The following is a 20,654-nucleotide window of genomic DNA, read 5'->3' as shown; positions in this document are numbered from 1 at the left end:
TAAACTGATGTATGTCTTCTTGCCCAAATTAATCAACCCGCGACAGTAGGGCAATCTATAAGATTCGGTTTAGAAACCATTGATTGTTATATTTTTTTATGTTAGTAAAAGTCTTGTAAACCTTGTTTTAATCAATAATATTAAAGTGATCAATTGTTGACTATAAGGAAGAAAGACTTTCAGAAAGTTAGGGTTATATTTCTGATTAGCAACATACTGGGGTATGGGTTTTTTGAGTTGTCGAGAAAAAGTAAGGGTTAAGTAATGGACATAAATATAAAAAATGCTATCACAACAGGGATCTGAACCAGCAAAGCAATGATATGCATATTAATATGGCAACTTTAAATCTCTGTGATATGACAAATTGGCTAACAAAAAATTTGATATATTTAAAAATAAAATGGTAATCATTCTATCTCCATACAGAAGTTTGATTAGAGCTTGGTTGGCGTATGCTGTATACTTCTTCGTTTGAGAATTCAAAGTTGTTGAATGTAGGGTTTTAGGCTTACATAACGATTCAATACTTAAAGGCCGAAATCAAGTAGATTTGTTTGGCTGCAGAATATAACTGGAAGATTATTATCTATTTTTTTACTCAAAACACAGGATCAGAAAAAAATGCTTCAAACTATTTAAAGCAAGGGTTATGTTAGAATGGGGGGTAGCTTTTAAGTATGAATCAGATCATGACTTCTAACCTAATTAGGTTCAAGCTGGCTCTTTTCAGTTAATATGGAATCATGGAATCCTTCCATTTGAATTTGTTTTGAAATATTTAGAATCAAGGAACATGATTTTGTTTCTTTGATGAAAGAAAATAAAAAAATAAAAATTTAATTTGTTTAGTAATATTTATTGAAAAAAAATCAGTCGCCAATTTCAGCGGATTCAACAAGTAAAAGTTTTCTTGTATTAGCTTAATTTCGTTAAGATTTAAATGAAAAAAAGAAACTTTATTTTTACTCTTGCAAATGTTGGCACTGTAACGTGAAAAAACCAAAAAAAAAAAAAGAAAGTAATAAATTGACTGTGTCAAGATTTCATATGTTAGATAAAGCATGCTACTTTATACCGACATATATTTTTAAAATATAGCTTTTTTATTTCTATATATATATATAAATTTTATTAGTATTACTAGCCTAAAAAAGCAATTATTCATCTTGTCATGTTATATACATCAATTATTCATCTTGTCATGTTATGTGGTAGCCTTATTGAACCAACTGAAGCATTCCTCTGTTTCCCGAAGCTTCTTAAAATCAACATTTGGTGTTGTTAGTTTGAACTCCTAATAAAATGAACAAAATTTTTATTCTTGCTAAGTAAATGTACTTTAATAAATGATGTGAATTTCATTTAAAAGCAAACTTACATTGTTCAAAACAATATTAGAGTTCCTTGAAACAAATTACTATTTTTTTGCACAACTTATTTTGACTGAATCATCTTTATGTGTTATCAATGACATGTTATATTTTCTTATTCAAAATGTTGATTTTTCTTTAATGTGCAAGTTTTGAATAGGGTGAATTGTGATTTTTTGCATTAAAAATATTATTTAAATCAATTGAAAATAATTACGAAATCTTCAACACCCTTTGAGAGACAATATGCATAGCTACTGTGATAGAACTTACTCCTTGACAATATTGGTTATCCAGATTGTATCCATCAAGATTGAGAAGGAAGAGATCAACCAGGCTGACAGTCTATGCGAAAAGGTCCGAATTCACCTAAAAAGCAGATTGTTCACAAGTTCCTACTAAACTTCCTACTTACAAGCGTTATGTTTTGTGCTGTACGTGAATCATTTTTCTAAGAGAAGAGCTTATGTAATGTAAAGGTTTTTAAGAGAATGGAAAAACTTTGTCTTCATAACTTCACAGCCCATATTGGATTCTTCATTGTGGAACGGTATGCCTCAAGGACTCTTGTGATGACGATTTGTTTGAAGCCATTTTTAACCTTGGACTAAGAGCAACCTTTGTTTAAAATACAATGGAAAACATAATTTTTATCAAAGAAACATTTTACAAAAAAAAAACTTTAAAGATTTCATTTTTTGCCATGCTCAATAAAGTGCTTACTTTTACTTTATTTTAATACTTTTACAAAGGTTTTTATGTACTTGAAGAAAAAGAATATATCGATAAAACTACAATATGTAAGCAAACAAGTTTAGTGTTTTTCTTCATTGCTAATGTACATTGGACATGTGATATATTTCGGGTATGCATTTAATTTAGATGTGCCCTATGTGTTTTTAAGGATTTGCAGTATGTAAATAGAATGCATTTGTTACAATTAAATGTTTCAATTGCCAGTATTGTATTATATTTGAGAACTTAAATGTACTAATAAGGTATCTAGAACAGAATATCTGATTTTACAAAAAGTTTTCAAAAATAATTTATGGGTTTTTTAATATTTTGCATGAACTTGTATGATTCATTTTCTGGTAACTATGTTGTATTGTAATTTTTAACTTGCTATATTCTTAAGTTTCAAAAAGAAAAGAAAAAATACACCATACAGTGAAAAGTACTTACTGGGTTATATTTTTTTAGTTAAAAATATTTGTTTGATTATAGCAATTTATCTATTTATTTTTTGATAATGTACAGTATTATGACTTGAGCATACTGTGATATATTTTGACTTATCAATATTGTACAGTCATTTGACTTGCAATATCAATTGAAAACCAATGCATAATTTACACATATTTTGCTATGTAATTAAATCTTCAGTTATTTGTTGATAGATTATTACATGTCCATGCTAACTGATTTGCACTTATTTTCTTGTTAATTTTTGTAAAAATCTCATTGAAAAAGAGCTTATATTTTTACATTTCTATTGTATGTTATAGAATTTTATGAATATTTGTTAGTGAGATTATATAAAGATTGTTAAATAAATTTATTTCATAAAATGTTACTTGAGTTTTTCTTATGTAGTATTTATCTTGTAATTTGTTTTAATGTTCTGAACATCTTAAAATTTAAAATATAACTTTGATTTTAAAAAATGTACAGTACTATGCATTATGGGAAACTTAAATCTCAGTATTGGTTTACAATTTCCTAATTTCTCAAATGAGGCAGTGAGAAGCAAAGGGATATAGGTGGGATTTTTAATTTTTTGTGAGTAAAACGCGTTCAAAGTTCAGACACTAGGTAGGCTTTCATTATTTTTTTTTCTAAATTATGCTGTAAGCAACACCTACCAAGACTACTAGTAATACGGTTGGCTCTCTGTTTAACAACTTTCAAGGGACCACAAAAAATCGTCCTTAAGTAGAAAACGTCCTTAAATAGAATGCTTTTAACAGTACAGCTGACAATCTGGGACTGTGAAAAGCCACCGTTAAATAGAGAGTCATTAAACAGAGAGCTTACTGTATCTTTTTCCCCAACACAGAGAAGAGTTCCCCCTACCATTTGTACTGGTTATTTCCAAATTTTAGCACTTACATCCCTTTGCTTTTCACTGCCTCAAATGTAAAGTTATCTTGCATTTGAGCTTCACTAAATCAATAGCTCAAAATATTTTATGAATTTCATAAAAAACAAAAGAAAAACTGTTCATTGCAGGAAACCAAAAGAGACACTAGTGTTGCAATGTGCATTTTGAAGTTATCTTAGTAGGATGATAACTAGGGCAGTTTAACAAAAGAAAAGATAAGAAATCAAAGTGTAAAAATTAGATATTTTATTATAAAAATACATAAATTACTGTATCGTATTTTATACCACTGTCATTTCTCAAACATTTACACTTCACAAGTAAACCTGTTATGATTATCTTTAGCTCACAACTTTCAAAGCTCTTAATCGATTGATTTTCTCATTTGAATACTGAAGAATAGAAGACAGGACTTCATTAGTATGTTCACCTAAAGTAGGTGGAGGACTCCGAGCTTCATTGCTGCCAGTGGAGTATTTTACAGCAGGTCCTAAAAATATGAACAATTTTTGTTTTTATCTTTGATAAAATAAGAATTAAAAAAAAAAAATACAGTCGACTTCAGTTATGACATTAAAATTGTTCTTATGGAATTACTATCTTAATACATGAAAACTGTGATGCAAGAACTTTCATACAATCAAAATTCTTTATATAAGCTTTGATAGTAATGAGTTTGAATCAGTTTTAATGTCGGAATATTTTTTGCTAGTTGTCCAATTTTCCTAGTTTTGTAAAATTGTGAAACTCTTTTTGAACTGCTGAAAAATACTGTAGTAGTAGGCAAAGGGTATTTATAGAACAGATCCCAATCTTAATGTTCAGTGCCTCTGGTTAGTGGGTAATTAACTATTGCCACTGATGTTTGCGGTTGCATTAAATGCGATTTCATGTTATTACAGTGAAAGACTTTATTCCCTCTCTTTAAAAATGATTTTTTGTTATCTATAAATAATTGTCAATTCTTTTATGGATTATTATTTAAACATAATTGTTTTCTTTACTAATAATAAAGCTGAAAGTCACTCTGTCTGTCTGTGACGCATGTAGCGCCTAGACCGTTCAGCCGATTTTTATGAAATTTGGCACAAAATTAGTTTGTAGCATGGAGGTGTGTACTTCAAAGCGATTTTTCGAAAATTCGATTTTGTTCTATTTCTATTCCAATTTTAAGAACATTTTTCGGAGCAAAATTATCATAAGATGGACGAGTAAATTACCAAGTTATCATAACGTGGAACCATAACATGGGCAAGCCAATTGCCAAGAAATTCACCATACATTATTTGTAAATATATAGGCGAACGAAAAGACCTTTTAATTTTCTACTACGGGCAAAGCCATGCGGGTACCACTAGTGTTTAAATAAAGCAATTTCATTCTCCATAATTCTGTAAAATTCTATTTGTTTTAAAATTTGCTTTGAAATTCTATTTTTCAGTATATGTTAACAAACGGTAATAATAAATCATTTCACATTGCAGTTTTGAAACACAACATTATTAAAAATAGACTGAAACAAAGTATAAGATGTGAAGTTCAGAATTTGAAATCATATTTTGCTTTTTCTCCCATTAGAAGCTTTGCTTAGCACTGCATTTGACTTTTAAGTTTCTTTAAATCACAATGTAGTAAATTCTTTCTATGTAGGTGTTATTTTTTGTTAAATTTTAGAATATTTTGTTATTCAGTGCTTTAACTACTCTTTTCAAGTTAAAGTAATGCACTAAATATTTTACAAAAAGGACACTAATAAATCAAATCATATTAAAGGTCAAATCATAAATACATAACACAATCATCAAATAAATTTTCTATGCAACTATTAATGTGCATGATTGTAAATGCACTGACAAAATCAACAAAAAATGTAAGATTAAAGAAACAAAGAAGTCTCAGTGGATGAAATGAAAATGTATTACACATTCTAAATCAGGGGTTCCCAACTTGTGGGTCGCGACCCTCAAGGATGTTTCAAAGCATTTCTTAGGAGGTCGCAACATTATTCCTATCATTTCATTGCATAGTTGAAAAATTGAAATACATAGGGGAAAAGTAGCATCACTTTAGAGTAGCATCAATCCTTGAGCACAATGGCAAATCCAGAAGAAGAGCTATGGGGCTACAACCCCCTCCCCCTCTCTCTCTCATGCTAGAGAACCTGATTCCCTAACTTCCACTGAGATTATCTTAAGCTTTGGTTTAAGGACTTCAATCTAGAAATTCAACGTAACGAGTCTCGAATTTACTCCCTCTAACATTATCCAAAATCATTTTTGGAACTAAGAGTCCTGAATCCCATCCCTTAACTTCGTCAAAAAATGCCAAGAAATAGGCGTTTAGAATTTTAATTTCGAAAAAAAATTCCAAGGGTGGGGGTGGGGGGGGAGTCTGCTGTCTCTTGGACATAATGAAAGGTCATATAAAATTTCGTTTTTAGGGCTTAAATTTCAAAAACAATTCAGGATGGGGGGTCTTTGAACATATCCACTTCTCATTAAAGATAACCAACTATTCTGCTTTTTAGACTTAAATTTAGAAAAATTTCCTTATGAGTACCCGAAATCCTCTCTCCCCCCACACCATTTGAACTCGTCTAAAACTTTGTTTTTGGAACTTAAATTTTGAAAACAATCCGGGGGAGGGGAGGCTCCAAATCCAAACCTTTTCTCTAATGTTTCCAAAAATGGTCTATAATTGCATTTTCAGAATCTCAAATTCAAAAATTTTCATTTCAGGAGGGTAGGTAACCCGAACTAATTTTCTCCCCTTCACTGTAATAAAGATAGCCTACAACTAAGTTTATTTAGGACTTATCATTTTCCTTTTCGAAAAATTAAAGAGCATCTCCGATCCATCTCCCCTCTTCCCTATCGTTAAAAATTCATTTTTAGGACTTCAACTTCAAGAAATTTCAAAGACCCTTTTTGAGCTTGAACGTTCATAAAAGTCCTTGAACCTCTCCTCCTCCAAATATCACCAGAGATTGTCTAAACTCCAATTTTAGCACTACAATTTCGAACTATTTCCAGGGGATGACCATCGCGAATGTTACACATACTGTGATTCTTATTGTTAATTTTCATTCTCTGCTTCCATAACGCAATTGTCTTAATTTGATTACTCGTATGCTAGTAATGACACCTCCCCCTCCCCACCTTCAAGCATAAATTTGGACTCTCTCGCTATATATACGTTTAAAAAAAAAGAGTGTCTTCCACAAGCCCTCCTCTCAATTTTTTGATCCTGCGGCAGACTTGTTAAAAGAAAATGCATTCATTCCCTTCAATGAAAGTTGGATAAAACCAAATCTTGTACTCAGCACTGCTAGGATGCATAAATTTTGAAAGTACAAAAATATATGTTTAACATTATCGAGGTTATCTTCTTTTTTTTCCTGTAATTATTGTAGAAATAAAAAAACATTAAGCTTAAATAAAGTATATCAAGCACCTTGAGCTATTACGTTGAATATACGCAATATCTACGCCAAAGCAGAAACACACAAATATATATATATATACAGTCGAAGACCGTTGTAACCAGGGCTGTGGAGTCGGAGTCGGACCGATTTTGGGGTAAAGGAGTAGGAGTCAGAGTTGTTAGAAAACATTCCGACTCCGGGCTTCTTTTTTACTTTCCTTTTCAGTGACTCTCCTTGCATTTTTTAAAAACTGACAACCAATTGGTTCGAATACATGTATAAGAAGATACTAATGAGAAAATAACTGCCATTATGGCAATCAGCTAGCTTGAGTGCTTATCGAACTTTCTGTAGCCATCCCCTACTTTGCTTGCTTTTTAATTTAACTAATAGCAATTGTCAGCAAACGGTTTTTTGCCTAACATTTTCAAGTAATCACTTTAAAATAAAAATAGAAATATAGTGTTTTGTTCGATCTCAGTTATAAAATAGTAAAAGAAACGTAACAAAATAGTAAGTCAAAGCCCGTAGCTAAGTTTGAAATTTTTAAGAGTGATCGGCAAATTCAAAGAAGTTCTGGAACGAAAGCACGAATCCAAAAGATCCGATGAAATAATTTAATGTTTTTTTCTTTATTAAGACTATTTCTATAAGCTTGGTTCTCACTAAAAAGTATGGAACAAAATAAGTGTAAATGATTTCTTGATTACAACAATTAATCTTAAAATCTTCATATTAAGGTTAATTCTAAAGCAGCCAATAAAATTTAAATTAAAAATTTAGCGAAGAAGAAATATAGGTATAGTAAAAGCTATTCGTACAAAATTGTATATCGCCGCATTTTGTGTAAAATTAGCTCCTGATGTATATGAGCCCTATTTTCGTTGAAATTTTATTGATGAAATATAATTTAAAATATATTAACGAAAATTTTCAGACTTAAAATATTTATATTTTTTATAAACTCTGAAATTAACTTTGGATGTCATCTACCAGATGGGTGTCACCTGGGCAAACCACCCCCTCTCAAGAACTTGGATTTAGAGAAAAAGCTTTTTTTCTCTCAAGTTACAGCTTTCAAAAATTGAAAGCACACGATTTGATTAATATCTATTTATTAGACATCAAGGGGGGGGGGGGGATTACAGGTTATCTTTTTCAATTTTTTTAAAAGGGATTTTTAAGTCATCTCACTTTTTAACTCGTAACTATTGGAAAATTTGATTTTTAAATTGAATTTCTAACGTTGTATGCGTCTTGGGTTTGCAATAAAAAAACAAAATGCGAAATTTTCATAAAAAGGAATTAATATTTCAGTCTCTGTTCAGAGGTTTTCCCCCTTCCCCTGAAGGGGGAGAGAGGGAGTTGAAAAAATACAATTAAAAAAAGTCCAGAGTCGGAGTCGGGCGTTTCAAAATCCAGGGGTCGGGGTCGGCCATTTTCCTTCCGACTCTGCAGCCCTGGTTGTAACGCACACCTTGGGACCAGAGCTTTTGCGTTATACAGGTTTTGGCGCTATATAGGTCATTTCACAAATTTTGAAACTAATATTCAGAATATATATATATATATTAGCACTTCAGAATTAGTTCTATCTGCAATTAGTATTAAAACACTAATTATACAACTAAGCATTCACAAATAAATATGCTTTACAATTAAAAGAAAGTATAGAGAACGTTACAAATTATCCTGCACTTCTGCCAACTTCATAGTTTGCATAACAGCTGCATTTTCAAGAGCCATCTGATATTTTCTCTTTACTGTGAATATTAATTTTCATTTAAAAGCTTTGAATTAAGCTGGAAAGATGAAAAACTGTTTCAAAATTTAATTTTCCTATTTTTATGTTAGCAAGGCAAAACAAAGGGATTTTTTAAACTTAAAAACCTATTGTTTACTTCTGAAAAGTTGTACGGGTTATAGAGAATTGCGTTATATAGGTCGGCGTTATAAAGGCTTAAAATTTGGCAGGCATGTCCACATGATTACGAAAGTACCCACTAAGAAAGGATTTTTCGAAATATCAATTAGTTCAGGAGAAATTAATTAAAATCTCATAATTTCTGTGAAATTAAAACTTGTCATTGAAATTTAAATCCCTTATTTTCGGAGGCTTTCCTCCATTCAAATCATTATTCAGTACTTCATCTCAATTTTTGGTCGATAGTGAATTTTAAATTTGATATTGTTTTTGTATCTCATGTGATTCTTTGAGGCTTTTCTCAAGTCAAATAATAATGTTTCTGTCTTTTGCTTTCATTTTTTCAAAACTAGAAACGAAGTTTTTAAGAACATCATCACAGGCGGTCTATCCTTTTGGATTTAGAAGAGTGCGGTTTCCTGTAAAAGTTTGCTTTGCAATAACCGTTAACAAGTCACAAGGACAGACATTAAAAGTAGCAGGGATCGATTTAAGAGAAGACTTTTTTCACACTGCCAATTTTATGTAGCTTGATCCAAAGTCAGTTCATCAAGCCGCTTAATAATTTTAGCACCAGGGAAAAAAAACTAAAAATGTTGTATACAAAGAAGTTCTTGCTTAAATATAGTTATAACAATAAAATGTGGACGACCTGTGTTTGCAAAGATAATCATTACTTTAAAAGGATCGTTAATGACAGTTGAAGTTCGGTTAAGGACAAGGGCATATATATAAGGAGTCCAGGGGCCCCAGGATCCTCCCAAAATTAGAAAACATTATAGATAATAAGTAATTACTATAGAGGATTTTCGAAACTAGGTACACCAAGCACTGTTAACCCCTGCTAATTAAATCACCCGAGCAATGCCGGGTACTTGAATGCTAGTATATATATATACAGTAAAATCCCTCTAATGCGGACACTAACGGGACAATTTTTTTTTTTTTTTTTTTTGTCCGCAATAAAGAGGTGTCGTCCGCAGGACAGGGGTTTAATAATGTTATTTACATTGGAAGTGAGGAATAAAAAATATTGTCCACATAAGAGGGGTGTCCCTTAGGAGGGGTTTTATTGTATACATGTATATATATATATATATATATATATATACAGGGTGATTATAATTAAAGTTCCACTTTCAAAATGCTGTAAAAATAAAACCACTGGTCAGAATGACCTCAAATTTCAACCGAATATTATCAAAGAAGGGGGAAAACGTATGACAAGAAAAATAAATAGTTGGAATTTTTAGCAATAGATGGCGTTGCAAGTATCAGAATATGTAAATCAAAACACCTGTCATGCTCCCGACTCATTGAAGTTGTTATAAAAACGTCAAATACACGTTTTTTTCCTCATTCCACATCTGAGAAGTTCACCATGACAGTCTCAATGAAAGACCTGGCCGTCCCGATCATCTGATCTTAACACGTGTGACTTCTGGATATGGAGCTATCTGAAAGCTGTTGTGCTCAGTGCTCTGACTGCAAACTTTGCTGAGCTGAAGGCATGCATTGCGCAACGCATTCTAAACGTGACCCCGGAAAAACTTCAATCAGTTCTAGAACATGCTGTTTCTCGATTTCAACTTGTTACAGATAACGGGGTACATTATATTGAACATCTTTTGAGCCAGTCTCACGAAAGTTAAAGACCGATTTTATTTTAACTCATGCTTTTTATGTGGTTTTTGGCCTCAGGACAATCAAAAGCCGATTTTTCCCATCCGATGTGATATGACCTGTCCGTGTTGGATGGGCTTACTTAACTATCAGTATCACACCAATAGCCTTTTGCACTCTGAGTAGTACAGCAGTGGCGTACCGAAGGGGGGGCGGAGGGGGCGGTCCGCCCCAGGCCCCGCTTTGACATAGGCCCCCAAATTTCAATTTTTGGTTTTCACCAATATTGTCGCATATCTTGGTTTGAATGCTTAAACAAGTTGGCTTAATAAATCATAATTTTTTTTAAAGACCAAATATTTGTTCAGGGATACAATCAATACCTCTTCGGGATCAATGGAGGGTTATGATACCCAGGTCCCGCTTTGACATAGGCCCCAAAATTTTAATTCGTTTTCTTTTTCGCCAGACGTGCCTTATGTCATGTTTTAGATAAATAAAAAGTTGACTTTTTATGTAGAATGAATATTTTTTCAGTGACTCTTGCCTAAACGAAGAGAGGGCAAATTATGTCCCACAGGCCCCGCTTTGGCATAAGCCCCGAAATTGTGTCTTATTTTTTCCTGTAGATCTGTCATATACATCATGATTAGAAATATTAATCAGTTACCTATAATATATGCGAGTATATATCATAAATTTTGTTAAATATGACTTTTTTTCATAGTGACCCGTCCTAGTGTTCAAAGGCAAAGGCCACGAATTTAATGGGGGCCCCAAATTTTTAAATTAACTAAACCTATAAAAATCATTTGCTTTTATTTTGTTAAGTGCTTTCAGCAAAGTTTTATGCATTTTTTTTCAAACAATTTATTACTAAAAAAAACTAATGCATAACAGATGCACGTTTATAATTTTTGATCATTACAGTATACAGCTAAAATATCTGTTTTATGTTTTGTTTTGTGTATTAAGACTACGATGGTCTAGTCTTAATTCATACACTATTTTTGAAACCAAATTCAAACATATAACCAAGAAAATCCATTCCTAAATGAGAAGTTGTCTATCCTTTGTGGCGTTGGAAAAATCAGTCAGATAAATTTTTCTTTTTACCAGCTGCACTTTTGTGGTTTTAAGTTTGGTCTCCTGTGTGCCCGAAACTGTAACTTTTAAGAACAAATCGGACCCCTTCTGACTCAAGCAAAGGGGACTTCCTTTTTGCTATGCCCCTTTCGACACCGTAAAACTGTTTAATTGGTCAATCCTTCGGGACTTTTGACCTTGACTGCATAATACCTCCTCCCATCCATTCTATACTCGATTGCAAGCTTACTTGAGTATGGAGAAATGAGCTGCGGCCAAGCAAAAGAAATAGTTCCTAGCCCTTTGTCCGATAATCAGGGACGTAACTAGAGGGGGGCAGACGGGGCTCGTGCACCGGGCGCCATATTTTGGGTGTGCTAAACTGACTAAATAAATGCTTAAAATTAATTTTTAAAAAAGGACAAGTTATTAAAAGTCACCCCCCCCCCAAAAAAAAAAAAAAAAAAAAAAAGAAGAAGAAGAAAAACACGCTGTGCAGGCGTTGGCAGAAAATTTGCATGGTTTAATGTAGATAAAGAGTGGGAAGGATACACGAAGAGAGAGTAGGGCGCAGTAAAGAGCATGAATGTATTTTCCCAGAGTGACCAATATTGTTATGTCTTATCTAAGAATTTTCCTCTCGGAGGAGAAATATGGGAGCTAATGCTGAGGGAAATACACACCAATACAAAACAGCGGAAATGCTCAAACGTCCTTTTTCTACAATTAAACGTCATAAAGTTGTCAACATAATGTCTTCCTCTCAGCTTTTACAATGACGAGAACTTGTCTACCCCACCCCAAGGGCCTAAGGGAAAATAGTTACACTGTTCCCTTGGCCGTAGCCTATGGCTTAGGAATTGGAACCACTATCTTTATCCAACAGAACCACAACCATTCTTCAGAGTATCTTCTCTAGCTCGTACCACGAACTTTTTTTTTCTTTTTACTCCGTTCTCAGGATATTTTTTGCTCATCTTGTATAGTTTTAAACCAATTTTAAGATAAGTCGAAAAAACTATTTGAAGCTGAATTCAGAAAGAGAGCAAAAGACCACGTAAAAGAGGCCCCCAATAATCTTCATCTTATTTATCATCGTGGTTAAATGCTAAAGACGTTAGGAGAGTAGGTAAGGCATTGTTTATATAATTTGAATGGATGTAATACAAATTTGTTGAATTTTATAATTTTTCTCATTTTTCGAAAAAAATCTCGCACTATAATAATGGAGATTCAATTTAAAGTTTGGGAGGCTACCAATTTTTATTTAGAAAATACTAGGGTTATTTTGAGGATAAATTGAACTAAAACGATAAATTTTCGACTTAGTTTCAATATATTTTTTCCACCCACACAATATTTTAAATATGCTTAAATCATCATATCCGGATTTTCGTTATCCGGATTGCCTTTGGTTCTCGCTAGTTCGGAAAAATGAAGTTGTACTGTAAATGAAAATAACCTGAACGGAAGCGCACTGTAAACATATAATATTTAACATTTTTAAGATACGTGTTTTTTTTTTTTTTTTTTTTTTGAAAGTTAACAGAAAGAGTTTTGATCTCAAGCACATTAGGTTTCTGTTTTTCTATTAACTGTTTCTCTTATGTATACTATAATATACCAGAGTTAGAGGACGTGAGTCCTTTATAAAAATTAGCTCTTGTAATAATTTATATTTACCTGTACAGATAGCGAAAATTTAAAATGTGTTGCACATAAAATTATTAAGACATTGTTTAAGATAATCTGTCCTTTTGAACTACAGTAAGATGTCAGCTTAAAGTCAGGATAACCAAGTATAGTAATATTCAATTACTTTCAAGTAAGAAACAAAAACAAACAACCTACTAAATTTTTTATCGGATTTAAAATTATTTCACTCATTGCTTTTTTGTAGTTGAATATTGTTATTTTTCTCGCGAATTTCTTCATAGTAGTACTTTAAAATACTGAGAAATAAATAATTGAAAATCTTTGTTTTATTGAAGTTATATTTTTTAATTTATTTTTTAAAGCAATATTCCAATAAGTTGTGAATTACTCTCTTGTGGAAATACAAAAATATTTTTCCTTGAATAACTCCGTATGTAAAATAATAAATAAAATACTTAATGATTTTTACCCCCTATCGCTATTTTTAAAAAGGCAATACAGTGTTTAAGCTATCTAAAAACTTATAATTACGTAAAAGTCGCATTTATAAGGCTTATGGCATTATAGGCAGCGGACTCCTTTATCACTGCATAATTCAAATATGGCTTCCAGTGGTGAAACGGTTCAAAAATGATACCAAATGGAAAGTTGGAGTACTCTTTGTTCTACTAAAGAGTACTCCATCACGGTGTAACGAAAAATTACATTACAAGTGTATAAATTGCAAATGCATTTTGTGTAAAATTCGTCCTTGGCTCATATGAGGCAGTGAGAAGCAAAGGGATGTAAGTGGACATTTTCAAGTTTTGAGTAAAACGCTTATAGCCTAGGTAGGCTTTCATTGATATTCTTTTTTTCTAAATCATGCTATACAGCAGCGCCTACCAGGACACTCTTGCCCCAAGACAGAGGCCTTCACCTACTATGTGTACTGGTTACCTCCAAATTTTTAATTTTGCCACTTGCATCACTTTGCTTCTCACTGCCTCAAATGTAACCGTCTCCTCCGTGATTCTGCTCCATTTGCGTTGAAATGTGATAGTTAGGATTTTTTTTTTTTTTTTTCTTGTGAGTGAGACCTGCAGAAAAGTTTTATTTAGACTGTGAACATGTGAATTTCATCCTTATTTAGGTAAGCATGTTTTAAAAATATTTTTCTCTGAGATTAGGTGATGTTATCAGGGAAATAGTTCCCTGGTGTGTCTTACTCAAAGGAACAGTAAAGGTTTTTTTTCTGTAAAAGCCAATTTTTATCCTAAAATTAATTAAATCTGGAACGCCTAAACGTTTCTGCTCACTGTACTTGGATGTTCAGATGCAATAAATTTTTAAGATACAATATAATTTTAGGACTTTTTTCCGTTTTTGATATTTTCTGACAAAGCACAATTTTATTAAAAATATAGTATTTACTTAATTTTACTTAAAACCACGTGTTTTACTGTGGTATTTATAATAGTGTCCGAAATCAAACCAACACTATTGAAATATGTAAAAATGTACTGCTTAAAATAATTACTGTAATATATGGTACGTACACATAGTTTGAGAAACTTCAGTTTTAGTACCAGGTAAGCCCCCATTTCGAGTAGCGCCCCAGGCCCCCATCTGTCTTGGTACGCCACTGTAGTACAGTGTTGTAACGTATAGTTTACACCTTAGGTAATATTTTATGATTCATTTGTCATTTGTAGTCGACCACTATTAAATTATGATGCTTACAGCGCCATCTATTGCTGAAAATTCCAACTATTTATTTTCCTTCTGTCATCAAGTTTCCCCCTTCTTCGATAATATTCCGTTGAAGTTTGACGTCATTCTGACCAGTGGTTTTATTTTTACAGCGTTTTGAAAGTGGAACTTTAATTATAATCACCCTGTATATATATATATATACTAGAGGACCCGACAGACATTATTCTGTTCAAACCTTGTAAATTGAAAAGTTTAAAAAATTCAATAAACTATCAAGTGTTTGAACCGTTCTGTTGAAAAACATTTCGGTGACTAAAAGTATTACTTTTGACTGAAGGAAACAACCCCTTTGTTTGCTTTTGCCACTATCAGCAAGGCCATGGCCGAAGTACATTAGCACTTGGTCTTTGGTGTCCACAAATTTGGCGACAATTGGGAAAATTGCTGAGACTCCTAGTTTTCAAACTCTTCCCGCAATTTCTACATTGTCTTGGGGAATTATCGTAACGTAGATCGTAAGATATGCAGAATTGGCGAAAACATTTCCCCATTGCTTAAATTCCGTGGTGCCAAGTTTGTGGACCTTTAAGAAATTAAAATGAAGCGAAGCTAAAAGACGTAACCATGGCAATGCGAAACAAAACATCAGTAATTTTAATGGAGATTAGATTTATTCGAACTTGATTTTTAACGGCTTGTAACTTTTTTTCTTTGGAGATAGAAAGTTACTTTCCCGACCATAGGTCGAGATATTTCTGGAGTAAAAAATGCCACTTTTTCCAACGGTGTCAAAAAGAAAACTGTGGGACAATTCCTTCACTTTTTATCGATAGATTAAATGAAGAAAGTATTACCAAAATTTCAGCTAAGCCTAAAAAAGTTCGAGATAAAAATGCAAATTGCTCCCGTCGTAATGAAGTTAGAGCATTGAAACAAATTGCTTAGAACGCGGAAAATTCTACCCTTTTCAACGATATAAAATATTAATATGTGCAAGTAATTTTTCACCCCTTTAATAGCCAATAATGGGCAATTTACGTGAAATTTGGGTCTAAATTTGAATTAAAAAAAGAACTATTTATTGGATTTTTTTGAATTATAGCCTATGTTACTCAGTAAGAAAGCACCTTTTATATAGTGAAAGAATTTCTCGAATAGGTGCAGTGGTTCCGGAGATTACCTCGAACATATAAACACACAAAAATCCGCCCTCTCTCTTTATAATATTAGTAAACATATATATATATATATATACAGTCCAGTCCCATTAATGTGACCACCACGTACTTTCCACGTCAGAGTTAAATAACCTATCACAGAAGGCAGGTGGCAGCACAGTGCAGTTGAGTGTATATAAAGGATGTGTGAGGGCTTCGGAAAACATTTCAATCGTTGGCGTAATGCAGAAACGAAGCGATTTATCCGACGTCCAAAAGGGCATGATCATTGGCTTTCGGGCCAAGGGTGGAAGCATTTCCGAAACGGCTGAATTTATGAATTGTTCGTGTGCCGTCGTGGTAAAAATGTACCGTGCATGGGAAAATGGGACTGTCCAAACTCAGCGACGTGGCAAATGTGGTGCACTAGAGCTATAGATGACAGAGGCGAACAACGTTTACGGAGATGTGTTCGGGCAGATAGACGGGCTACCGTTGAGCAACTGACCACCAAAATGAACCAAGGGGCTACCAAAAGTGTCTCCCAAACTACTATTCAGCGAACATTGCTGCGTCTGGGTCTCCGAAGCAGACGCCTGGTTCGTGCACCTATGCTGACTGCTGTTCATCGACGACGAAGGCTAGAATTTGCACGCCAGTACAGCAGCTGGACGTCCACTGAGTTGCGACAGGTAGCTTTTTCAGATGAATCGCGTTTTATGCTCCATCAGACAGATGGACGTTGGCGTATAAGGCGTGAAACCTCTGAAAGGAACCACCCTGCAACCATTGCCGGAATGGTCCAAGCTGGAGGCGGGAGCATTATGGTCTAGGGAATGTTTTCCTGGCATTCTCTGGGTTCACTGATCATTGTGGAAGGCACGATGGATCAATACAAATACGCATCTGTCCTTGCGGACCATGTCCATGTTATCTTTGTTATTCTAATAGTATATTCACCCTATATTGTTTTTATCTCGTTGCTTACTACTTAAAGATTTGTGTAAGAATTGAGTGTTTACTTACAGCATTCGGCCGCATGTTATATCTGTAGGCATCCTGTAAACATCATCCATCAAAGTTAAAGTTCGAATACGTACTTCCATGTTTTCGCCACTTGGTGGCGCCCTCGTCACGATCTCTCATGAGCGGGAAAGTTGTAGAAAGTTCCAGAAGCTGTTACATTGATCATACTTGGTACACGTGGACCGATGAGCATTGAGCACGTCGTTTTGAACTTCTGTTCTTAAGGGGGAATCGCCGTTACGTTCGGCGCGATCGGGCAATTGATCTCTGTCCAAGTATGTGATCTGTTAGCCATTGGAGCCATGTGAAGGCTTGTTTACAGCCAGTTCGGGAGATTGTATCAATGTGAGCAAGGCAAGGAAGGATAGTAGAATGTTCAGCATACCTCCAAGTTATAAGATGCTTAGTTGAATTTCTCCACGTTGGTAATATAAGATTTGAATTTCATCTAGTCATTTTTGCTCACTACTTGAAAGTTTTTACTCATGGTTGTAAACATGATTAGTATTAGGCAGCAGACGTAGGGTATGATATAGTGCAATATTTTTCCTGCTATTTCAGTTAGTGCAATAGTTTAAATACCCAATGGCCCAGTTCATTGTTTATTCTAACAAATGTTTTTAATGTTTTATTTACATAACATTTTTGCCTCAATAAAGGCTTTTGTTGTATTACATAATCGATTATTTCTTGCAACTTTTGGCACAATTACACTCACAATATGTGAGTATTCTTTTAACAATGCAACAGTCCACCCCTACATGCGCATTTTTTTCCTCAGGATGATGGCATCTTCCAGCAGGACAATGCCAGGTGCCATACAGCTGCAAGTGTACATGCGTGGTTCGAAGAGCACCAGGATGAGTTTACTGTCCTCCCCTGGCCAGCAAACTCAGCTGACTTAAACCCAATCGAGCATCTGTGGGACCATCTCGATCGAGTTGTTCGCGCCATGGATCCTCAACCGCGTAATCTAGCGCAGCTGGCCACGGCATTAGAGTCGGCATGGCTCAACATCCCAGAGAACACCTTCAGGGACCTAAGTGACTCTCTTCCTGCACGTCTCCCAGCAGTCCGCTCTGCGAAAGGTGGTTATTCTGGCTTTTGACAGATGGTCACATTAATGTAACTGGACTGTGTATATACATTGGTATGCAAAAATTAAGGACGAGACGGTTTTTTCAATATAACTTTGTACAAAAGCTTTCCAAATCAACACTTTTAATACCGTAAGATCCCCAATACGTAAGGACATGTGTAATGTAAGCAACACTTACTAAAAGAGAAATCAGAGGGATAAAAAGAAGCTTTATTGAAAAAGTAGCCTGGAGGGCAATGCGACTGAAGGCCGAAACATCCCTGTGACTGGTGTCCAGCAAGAAACATTCGGTCTTTAGTAGGGGATATGATCTCCTCCGACTGCTAGGCAGGTTTCACAGCGTCTGCCCATGCTGAGAATGAGGGGTCAATGAGTTGTTGAGGCATTGTTGCCCATTCGTCTTGCAGCGCCAATCGAAGCTCCCGAATCGTTACTGGTGGTAAGATACGAGCTGCCAAGTGTCTGCCTAGAAAATCCCATACATGCTCGATGGGATTGAGATCCAGAGATCGTGCCGGCCAATCCATACGTTCGTCCTCACTCTCTAAAAGCTGTTTGGCAGCTACTGTGTGATGACATGGTGCATTGTCGTCCATGAAAAGGAACTGCGGACTGGCGTGCAATCTCTTTGCCAGAAATATTGATCTTACACCTACAACATGCTTTATACTACTCAGATACTCCCCCATTACGTCTGCCTACATATCTGCGCATGTGCTACCGTACATCACCTTACTTAATCTCCTGATTAGTCTTTCTGTCCGCTCTGCCTCTTCGTTCAGCTGATATGCTAATTTTTCGACTTCATCCTTAATTTTTGCATACCAGTGTATATATATATATACAGTGGCCCCCAAAAATGTTCGTACACCTACGACTTTCAATGAAATAGGACCCTATCCATTGGTTAGAATTGATATTTCGAAATATCTTTTTAATTATAAGATATATGATCAATTTTCAACAAACTACATAGATTTTTTTTTAACATTAAAACTTAATTTTTTAAAAATCAAAAACCAAAAAGGGCCAGAAATGTTATCTCACAAAAGTTTTGGTACACTTTAAAAAATGTCTATATATTATTGAATAATCTAACTTTTTATTAAGTTATTATTTAGTAGAATATCATGCAGTATCAACAACACTTTTTAAATGTCTGGGAATAGATTTCATTCTTTTTTCTTTTGTTTTACGTAATTTCTGAGTAAGTGTTCAATTACCCTTCGAGTCTTACTGTTTCTAGCTCTATTTTTGTAATCTGGTCTCCAGATATCTCTAAATGTGTTACATTAATTCAAATCTGGATATTGAAGGGGTATTTCCTAAACTTTTTAGGACAATTTTTGAGGCACTAGACGCAAATGTTGAAAGCCGTGCGCTTCTTATCGTTATCTTGATAAAAAACAAAGTTGTTTCCGATAACCAAATTTTTGGCTAAGAGTTTAAAATTGGTTTTTAAAATATTTAAATGAAAAGCATGATTCATTTTTTCATCATAAAATTCTAAACTAACAAGTCCTGATGCTGATATGCACCCTCATACAGTCTGAGTAAAAACTTTAAGTCCAGTGCACTTTTTTGAGAAATTGGAAACACCTTAATCTTAGGATCAAAAAGTCATATGAGTGATATAATTATTAACCTTAAATACAAGTTAAAAAGACAAAAAAAATTAATTGTAAGTGTTTCATTATCAGAAAATATTACAGATCAATATTTGAACCTGAGTAAAATCTTTAAGGCCAACATAGAAAAAAGCATATGAGGACAAATATTCAAATATCTATAAGCTTGTGTGGGAGCCATTCCTTCAAATTACTTCAAATACTCTTGTTTTCGTGAATGAAACTAGTTTTTGACAAGGTTCAGGATGTATTTTTTACCATTCATCTTCGATGGTAGATTTCAGCTCTATTGATGAAGTAACCTGTCTCTCCTTTGCATAAACTCTTCTTGCTGAGTCACCAGATAAGTTCTCTATTGGGTTAAGATCTATAGACTTAGTTGGTCATTTCAAAGTTTCAACATTGTTTACTTGGAGCCTATTTTTTGCACTGTTACTCGGATGGATAGATGCATCATTTTGCTGATATTTTCAATTTTCTCCAGTAATAAATTCAGCATTTGGTAAAAGATGACTTGGGAGGACATTTTGATATGTTTGTGAGTTCATTTTACCTGAAACAAATGCAACTGAGCACACACCATTGTAAGCAAAACACTCTCAAGTTCTGACAGAGCCTTCGTCTCATTGGCGCTTGTAGAATTTTTTTTTCTTTTCGTAAATCATGCCAAAAGTACTTCCGTCCATTTGGTCCATCCAAACTCCACTTCTTTTCGTTAGAAAAAATTATTTGTATTCATTGGTTATCCCAGGTCATGATTTCCTAGCTAAAGTTAAAAATCTCTATATTGTGCATTTTCAATAAATGAGGTTTAAGCTATTTTGCAGAATTAATAAAATTTCCACACTTTCTAATTGTG

The 20,654-nt window shown here is 33.9% G+C and overlaps 1 protein-coding gene across 4 annotated transcripts in view; it reads right to left on the bottom strand.

Moving 5' to 3' along the window:
- Nucleotides 1-3,752: 3,752 nt before the first annotated feature.
- Nucleotides 3,753-20,654, bottom strand: part of LOC129223357 (succinate--hydroxymethylglutarate CoA-transferase-like) — a 56,958-nt gene continuing 40,056 nt past the window's right edge. For all 4 annotated transcript variants that reach the window (XM_054857932.1, XM_054857935.1, XM_054857933.1 and 1 more), the window contains one exon: nucleotides 3,753-3,967. In XM_054857932.1, the coding sequence (XP_054713907.1) occupies nucleotides 3,819-3,967 (149 nt within the window). In that variant the 3' untranslated portion in view covers nucleotides 3,753-3,818. The remainder of the gene's footprint in view (nucleotides 3,968-20,654) is intronic.

The sequence above is a fragment of the Uloborus diversus genome, chromosome 5 (genome assembly GCF_026930045.1).
Source record: "Uloborus diversus isolate 005 chromosome 5, Udiv.v.3.1, whole genome shotgun sequence".
Taxonomy (NCBI): domain Eukaryota; kingdom Metazoa; phylum Arthropoda; class Arachnida; order Araneae; family Uloboridae; genus Uloborus; species Uloborus diversus.
The sequence above is the reverse complement of the archived record's forward strand: the minus strand, read 5'-3'. Positions and strand labels throughout refer to the sequence as shown.